This window comes from Callorhinus ursinus, unplaced genomic scaffold (assembly GCF_003265705.2).
Source record: "Callorhinus ursinus isolate GAN/ISIS: 27379988/994484 unplaced genomic scaffold, GSC_fseal_2.0 scaffold1, whole genome shotgun sequence".
Taxonomy (NCBI): Eukaryota; Metazoa; Chordata; class Mammalia; order Carnivora; family Otariidae; genus Callorhinus; species Callorhinus ursinus.
Window position 1 is genome coordinate 73,844,793 of NW_027397063.1, and position 9,054 is coordinate 73,853,846.

General features: G+C 40.8%; 1 protein-coding gene across 3 annotated transcripts in view; it reads left to right on the forward strand.

The window, feature by feature from the left end:
- Positions 1–9,054, forward strand: part of MCF2L2 (MCF.2 cell line derived transforming sequence-like 2) — a 259,995-nt gene that overhangs the window by 91,565 nt on the left and 159,376 nt on the right. For all 3 annotated transcript variants that reach the window (XM_073896615.1, XM_073896620.1, XM_073896623.1), the window contains exons 7-8: positions 4,102–4,218; positions 8,533–8,682. In XM_073896615.1, coding sequence (XP_073752716.1) covers positions 4,102–4,218; positions 8,533–8,682 — 267 coding nt within the window. The remainder of the gene's footprint in view (positions 1–4,101; positions 4,219–8,532; positions 8,683–9,054) is intronic.

Consider the following 9,054-nt stretch of genomic DNA (forward strand, 5'->3'; position numbering starts at 1 on the left):
ACAAGGATTATTCACTATGACCAAGCGGGATTTATCCCTGGGCTGCAAGGCTGGTTCAACATCTGCAAATCAATCAACGTGATTAATACATTAACAAAAGAAAGAGCAAGAATCATATGATCCTCTCAATAGATGCAGAAAAAGCATTTGACAAAGTACAGCATCCTTTCTTGATCAAAACTCTTCAGGGTGTAGGGATAGAGGGTACATACCTCGATATCATAAAAGCCATGTATGAGAAACCTATAGTGAATATCATTCTCAATGGGGTAAAACTGAGAGCTTTCCCCCTAAGGTCGGGAACACGGCAGAGATGTCCACTATCACCACTGCTATTCAACATAGTATTAGAAGTCCTAGCCACAGCAATCAGACAACAAAAAGAAATCAAAGGCATCCGAATTGGCAAAGAGGAAGTCAAACTCTCACTCTTTGCAGATGATATGATACTTTATGTGGAGAACCCAAAAGACTCCACCGCAAAACTGCTAGAACTCATACAGGAATTCATAAAGTGGCAGGATATAAAATCAATGCACAGAAATCCGTGGCATTCCTATACACCAACAACAAGACAGAAGAGAGACAAATCAAGGAGTCGATCCCATTTACAATTGCACCCAAAACCATAAGATACCTAGGAATAAATCTAACCAAAGAGGCAAAGGATCTGTACTCAGAAAACTATAAAATACTCATGAAAGAAATTGAGGAAGACACAAAGAAATGGAAAAATGTTCCATGCTCCTGGATTGGAAGAACAAACATTGTGAAGATGTCAATCCTACCTAGAGCAATCTACACATTCAATGCAATCCCCATCAAAATACCGTCCACTTTTTTCAAAGAAATGGAACAAATAATCCTAAAATTTGTATGGAACCAGAAAAGACCCCGAATAGCCAGAGGAATCTTAAAAAGAAAAGCAAAGCTGGCAGCATCACAATTCCGGACTTCCAGCTCTATTACAAAGCTGTCATCATCACGACAGAATGGTACTGGCACAGAAACAGACACATAGATCAATGGAACAGAATAGAGAGCCCAGAAATGGACCCTCAACTCTATGGTCAACTCATCTTTGACAAAGCAGGAAAGAATGTCCAGAGGAAAAAAGACCGTCTCTTCAACAAATGGTGTTGGGAAAATTGGACAGCCACATGCAGAAGAATGAAACTGGACCATTTCCTTACACCACACACCAAAATAGACTCCAAATGGTTGAAAGACTTAAATGTGAGACAGGAGTCCATCAAAATCCTAAAGGAGAACACAGGCAGCAACCTCTTGGGCCTCAGCCACAGCAACTTCTTCCTAGAAACATCGCCAAAGGCAAGGGAAGCCAGGGCAAAAATGAACTATTGGGACTTCATCAAGATAAAAAGCTTTTGCACAGCCAAAGAAACAGTCAACAAAACCAAAAGTCAACTGACAGAATGGGAGAAAATATTTGCAAATGACATATCAGATAAAGGGCTAGTATCCAAAATCTATAAAGAACTTCTTAAACTCAACACCCAAAGAACAAATAATCCAATCAAGAAATGGGCAGAAGACATGAACAGACATTTTTCCAAAGAAGACATCCAAATGGCCAACAGGCACATGAGAAAGTGTTCAACATCGCTCGGCATCAGGGAAATCCAAATCAAAACCTCAATGAGATACCACCTCACGCCCATCAGAATGGCTAAAATTAACAAGTCAGGAAACGACAGATGTTGGCGGAGATGTGGAGAAAGGGGAACCCTCCTACACTGTTGGTGGGAATGCAAGCTGGTGCAGCCACTCTGGAAAACAGTATGGAGATTCCTCAAAAAGTTGAAAATAGAGCTACCCTACGATCCAGCAATTGCACTACTGGGTATTTACCACAAAGATACAAATGTAGGGATCTGAAGGGGTACGTGCACCCCGATGTTTATAGCAGCAATGTCCACAATAGCCAAAATGTGGAAAGAGCCAAGATGTGCATTGACAGACGAATGGATAAAGAAGAAATGGTATATATACACAATGGAATATTATGCAGCCATCAAAAAGAATGAGATCTTGCCATTTGCAATGACGTGGATGGAACTGGAGGGTGTTATGCTGAGTGAAATAAGTCAATCAGAGAAAGACATGTATCATATGACCTCACTGATGAGGAATTCTTAATCTCAGGAAACAAACTGAGTGTTGCCGGAGTGGTGGGGTGTGGGAGGGATGGGGTGGCTGGGTGATAGACATTGGGGAGGGTATGTGCTATGGTGAGCGCTGTGAATTGTACAAAGCTGTTGAATCACAGATCTGTACCTCGGGAACAAATAATGCAATATATGTTAAGAAAAAAAAAGAAGTTAGAAGGAGGGGAGGAATGAAGGGGGGGGAAATGGAGGGGGAGACGAACCACGAGAGACGATGGACTCTGAAAAACAAACTGAGGGTTCTAGAGGGGAGGGGTGTGGGGGGATGGGTTAGCCTGGTGATGGGTATTAAAGAGGATACGTTCTGCGTAGAGCAGTGGGTGTTATGCACAAACAATGAATCATGGAACACTACATCAAAAACTAATGATGTATGGTGATTAACATAACAATAAAAATGTAAGAAAAAATGTAATTAATGAATTAATAAAACACATTCCAAACTCCTTTTCAGAAGTGAAGGAGAAAGTCAGGGACCTGATAAGGTTAACAGTGATATGTAGTAACCAAATCCCACTGAACCTGAGTTCCATGAGGCAGGGACTGTTGTGCTGACTATGTTATCCCTCAGAGCCTGGCATTTCTTAGAAATTCAATACGTTATTTGTTGAACGAGTACATCAATTTTGTTTTCGCCTATAGACTTTGTGCCCTAACTTACATTCTTTCTATTCAAAGTGGGTTTATCACTTGACTAATGCTATAAATAATAGAAGAAAGCTCCTATTCTTTTTTTTAAGATTTTATTTTTAAGTAATCTCTACACCCAACATGGGGCTCAGACTCACAACCCAGAGATCAAGAGTCACATGCTTCACCAACTGAACCAGCCAGGCACCCCAGAAAGCCTATGTTCTTATGTCCTCTGACCAAGAGTCAGTTTTCAAAATAATCAACAAGGAGTGAAAAAATATAAAGCCGCTAAGTTAAAGGCTTACAGGGGGACATGCTTCGGAAGTAGGAGTGAGGGTCCTTGTTTCTCTTTAGAAGTGAGTAGGGGGTGTGATATAATCCCTGGAACAGAGAACTAGGACCACGATCTGGTCAGAGCCACTGCAGAGGAGCAGAAATGGACAATTTGGAATGTGTCTGCTCCCTCTAGGTGTGTGGGCATTCGTTCATCAGCATGGGTTTTTTGTTTTTGTTTTTTTAATTCATTTGAGACACAGAGATACAGAGAGAGAAAGAGAGAGAGAGCATGAGCAGTGGGAGAGAGAGGGAGGGGGAGAAGCAGGCTCCCTGCTGAGCATGGAGCCTGATGTGGGGTTTGATCCCAGGACCCTGGGATCGTGACCCGAGCCGAAGGCAGACGCTTAATCATCTGAGCCACCCAGGCGCCCCAGCATGGGTTTGTTAATGAACCAGACTGTTAATTCAAAAAAAAAATCCACTCCCTGTTACCTCCAAATCTCCTCCATGCAGGATAAATTGGGGGCATATCAACATTCCTCATGGGAGGCATCAGTGTAGTAAATCTTTTTAATACACACTCCTCAGTATGTGCCCATATTCTAATTTTATTTTGATATTCACTAGCCTACCCCTTACTGGGCTTCTCATTGCAGATTTTTAGGCCTCAGTATAGCACTTGATTTTGGTGGCCAAAGAGTATACTTTAGCTTGGTAACTTTTGACAAAAATCCACCTAAAGTAAGAGCTGACTTCTGGATAGCTTAGAATGGAGTCCCCTGAACCAAGTCATTCTTTCGTCACAGACTGTACAACCTTTGTTATTCCTCGCTTAAAGGGGGAAAATGTAAAGGGAGTATAAAACATTTCTCTGCTGGATGTAGCAACTCTTTGTATATGAATTCCTGATCAGGCAAAGTTCAAGTGCTGCTTAAATAATAGAACCTAGATGAGCTACTATTTAATTATCTGTGAGGAATATATTGATTTTTTCCCCCTACAGATCATTATGTTAAACTCTGTGTCTGACCTTCATGGCTACATTGACAAAAGCCAACTGACAGAGGACTTAGGGGGAACTTTGGAATACCGCCATAATCAATGGATAAATCATCGAACTGTGAGTACCAATTTACATGCCCTTTATGTTGTCTCTCCTTGTTTTCCAGAAGACAGGGCAGTTAAAGATCAACTGTTGGGCAGTCATTGCCCATGACCACCTAACATTGGGATGGTTGGATTTTCTAAGCCACAGGTAGGGGAGAAATGGGGCGGAAGGGAAGGGGCTGTGACTTGTCCTAATATCTACCTTTGCCTCACCTCATCATCTGGCATGGGGTTTGGGGGAGACTTTTTTTAGAATGCACCTGGGGAGTTTTCAACATACCAGCACCCTGCTCTACCTCAGAGAAATTAATTTGCTTGATCAGGGTTGGGTCTCAGACATTAGCATTCCACACAACTTCCCAGATGATTCTAATGTACAGAAAGATAAAAACCCACCAAGTCAGAAGGAGCTGCATTTACATATTGTCACAATTCTTATTGTCTGACCTTGGGTCAGTTATTAAACCTCTTTCAGCTTTTCTCCCCTATTAAAATGGAACTAACAGTGGTTTTCAGCTGGGGACAATTTTAGAAAGACTTTTTTTGTAGTCATGATTTGGGAGGAGGCGAGTTATTGGCATCTAGTGGGTAGGAGGCAGGGATGCTGCTAAGCAGCTTATGCACAAGACAGCCCCCCACAATGAAGAATTGTCTGGTCCAAATGTCAATAGTGCCGATGATGAGAAACCTCAGACTAACAGAAGCTGCCTGAGAGTTTGATGTGAGACAAAGTGATGTAATGTGTGTGAAAGTACCTGACATATAGTATTTTACTTGACTCACTCATAGTAATGGTTATTATGCTAAATAACCAGAAACGTCAGTAATATGGAGGAAAAAGTGGGATTGAAACTCAAATAATAAGTGTTTCTGTATAAAGTTGCCATTCTCCTTTCTCCACTCTCATAGCCCCCAGACCCTCAAAATGACTAGGTTTTCTGAGCTGAGTCAGAAGCTCCCTCACCACCCCAGGGACAACTTGTGGTGTCAGCCCCCTTCTCTCTGTATCAGGTAACTTTGGATACATGTTGCCCAACACTTACCAATAAACACCTGAAGGACATTTAATTAGGTAGGAGAATTTACTCTCCTTTAGAGTGTAAAGCTTTGTGATTTTTTTTAAAAAAAGGTAATTTAAGAACGAAACAAAAATAGATTTCTAGCAAAAGTGCATTTATTTCAAAGCTACAGATTCTAATCCTTCTGTCACTTCTTCGTATGCTATGTAATTCTAAGGAAGACATGACCCTTCCCAAAACCTAGCGGAAGACCCACAACCTGGGCATGAACCCTTTAAACTTCTCATCAGTTTTACCACAATAACAGTGACTGCAAGAGAACTCTTGAGAATGAAAAAAGGAATGGTGAAGTTCTTCACAAACATATTATTCCCACTAGGTCTAAACAGAAAAGATATGGAGGGAAGCTTATGTAGAATATCACACACAAATAAGTGTGATCAGGGTTGTCCTGTGTTGCAATTTCATTAAACCATATGAAAAATGAAACTGGAGGGCTTCCAAGGCTTTATTTTTTCACTTCCTAGGATTTTATTATGTTACTTTAATAATCAGAAGAATTTACTGTCCTGCCACCCTGACTTGGCCTAGCTAGCTCTCCCTTTTGCTCTGACTTCTCTACCAATCCTTTGTTTTATTATGTTATTAATGTTTTTCAAGTTGCCTCAGATCTTTTTTGAAATAACACAAATTTGCCCCAAATGAATAAAGAAAAAAACTAAATGTACCTTGACATCAAAGATAAAAATAGTTCTCTGAGAACTTAGAGAGGTAAAGAAGACAGAAACCATGAACATAGATTTTTTAAAGACATGGCCTGAGCAAACAGGTGCACACACCTTCCAACCCCAGGCCTAGTTTGTATCCATGGTTTGTATTTGTACATGTGTTAATCATATTATAATGAACTTTAAAAAATACAACTAGTATTGAAACATCAGACATTTTTATATGCCTTTTGTATGTTTTTATATATATATTTTATATACACATATATATAATTAGAACTATAATAATATAATACATATACATTTCATGTAGTCAGTTTTTGGGTAACAGTGTACTTTCTGGATGTCAGATCTTTGAGACTCATTAGAACTGAAAAGAACCTTAAAGATCATTTATTTCAATTACCTTATTTTACAGATAAGGAAATTGACCTTCAAAGTAAAGAAGTGATTTATCCAAGGTTATATGGTTGAGTAGTGGCAGAGCCAAGACTAAGGCCAGGCTCTTTCTCATCACCCTGTCAGCGTCAGGTCCTCTATACCATTTCCAAGGTGACTGTTTGCTAGTCAGATACCTGGAATCAAGTTAATTTGTTAATAGGACTCTCCATAGGAAACCCCTGGCTTTCATCTCTCTCCAGGTTGACATCTGCAAGCCTTGCACCTGACTCTCAGAGTTGTTGCTGTTATTATTATTACACTCCTAAGGTACTCTGCTGTGCCCAAGTCCTTTCACATTTGCTATTCCTTTGATAGCAAAGGAATCACAGAGCAAAAAAACCCTGCAAAAACAGAGCAACCATTATTCCCATTTTTCAAATGAAGACACTAGGACTCAGAGCAATACCAGGTTTAGTCAAGATCACACAGTTAGAGAGCAGAATCTGGACTGTAATTCAAGTCTTAAACTCTCAAGCCAAGATCTTTCGTTGATCTAATTTTAAACCTAGTTTTGTTCAATCTAGTTTTTATTGCCAAGAGGTGGTATAGCATAGTGCTTAAGAGTGCTGGCCCTGGGTTCAATCCCAGTTCTGCCACTTGTTTTTTTTATATGACTTTGGGGGAAATTACTTAACCTTAATATGCTTCAGTTTCCTCATCTATAGAATGTGGTGATAGTAACCTAATTGAGATGCATTACAAGAAGTAGGGCATATTAAGCAAAGTACTTAATCTCATGTTTTCTTATTATAAGTCCTCTGATAAATTGGATTTTTATGTTATTCATTAGAGGCTATTGGTAAATGAAGTTGAAAGAGTATCTTATACAGATATTAGATTATATAAAAGTAAATACATTTTGATGTGCTTGAAAGAAAGATTTTCATAAAAGTTAGTGTTTGACTTTCCAAGCCAAAAGTACTATGATGTTCAGGACAGCAGCTATATAAATACTTGTGCTAATAGGGGAGATTCCACCTACAGCAATACTTCAAGTGTGAAAAGGGTTGATGGTGTAGGCGCCTGGCTGGTCCAGTCAGTAGAGTGTGTGACTCTAGATCTCAGGGTTGGAGTTCAAGCCCCACATTGGTTGTAGAGTTTACTTAAAAAAATGACTGATGGAGAATGACTTTGGGTTCAGACAGTTTGGGAGGTGTGCCATGCTCTGGAAGCCTCTATCATGCCAGCCTCAGCTCTGGCCCCTATTACAGAAAAGGGCTGTGCCACATCTGGCCCATTCTTTAGGATGTGCATTTGGGTTTTCAGAAATGTTCTCTGATTGTGTAAGAGCAGAAGTAATTTTTTCCCAAATGAAAGTTAGGTTGGGCCTCTTTGTCACTACCTGTTATCTGTCTAGCAGCTGTTTATGGGCCACCTACTGTGTGATAGGCAGAGTACCATTTGCTGGTGGAACGGAGATGAATTGTAGTCACCCTTCGAGGGCAAAACTGTCTCAGGAGCAGAGGGAAATGGGCAAGGTAGAGCCAATCTGGCTGACTAGAATGCTTTTGTGAGATTCTGAAAAGCCACTTGCCTTTAACTATATCATCTACTGATGATAAGCATCACTTTTTCTAGGTTAGGACATGTGTTTACTGCTAAAATGCACTCTGCTAAATGCATATATCTCATCTGGGATATTAGCTGTGAAGTTACTCATCAGTTAGTAGGTATTCATTTAATGGCAGAGTAGAGTCCTTAGTGGAAGGTAAATTTTTACAAAAGAGTGAGGGGCAGAGGTCCCCAGCTTCTCATCACATGTGACAAAAGTAACTCTCAGAAAGGTTGCTAGTGATCTAAGCACCCTGTCCATCTTCTCCCTTGGGGTCAAACTTGTTTCCCAAACTTGGTGACATTGGTTGAATCCTGCTTTCTTTCCTTCCTTACTGCCCAAGTAATATGTTCTTGGGCAATTCACTTGACCTTTTGGAGGTTCAGTTCCCTCTACTGTAAAAATGGAGATAAAATACCTTCCACTCTAGATGGTTGACATGATAGACAAAGGTATAGCACCAGGTACAATGCATGGCCCATTGCAGGTACTCAGGAAATGGTAGCTCTTTCTACTATCCTTCTATTCAGAGAACATATTGGTGAATGTTAAGCTCTCCTCATTGTTATGATTGTCTGACCTTCCAGGCCATCGAAAACTTTGCCATGACATTGAAGACCACTGCCCAGATGCTCCAGATGTTTGGGGTCTGCCTAGCCACAACAGAGCTGCCCAGAGGTGTGCTGTCCACTGAAGACCTCCTCGTGTCCCACACGAGGCAGAGGGACAAGCTGCAGGTGAGTAGTCAGTGGCCTCTCATAGGCCAGGTTCTTGGAGGGAGCCAGGAGAAGAATTAGAAGTTAAGTCCCCTTCTTCCTCCTTCTCCAATGACTTGGCAGTGACTGATCATCTTAAACCTTCTAGATAGGCCGTATGTGAAGAGAAAAAAACCTCTTGAGACTGGTCGGTGAATGTAAGAGGATTGTAATTAAGACCTGTGAGAAGCAGCCCCATAAAGGGAGACTCATTTCACCTTTGTGCTCTAGGAGAGGCGTTTGAGCATTGTTTCAAGGGCAGCACTCCTATGATCTGCTCAGGACAGAGCAAGATATAATGGATAAAACTGCAGTGAGGGGTGGGAGTTGGTGTTTGAGGCAGAAGCTTTCCTG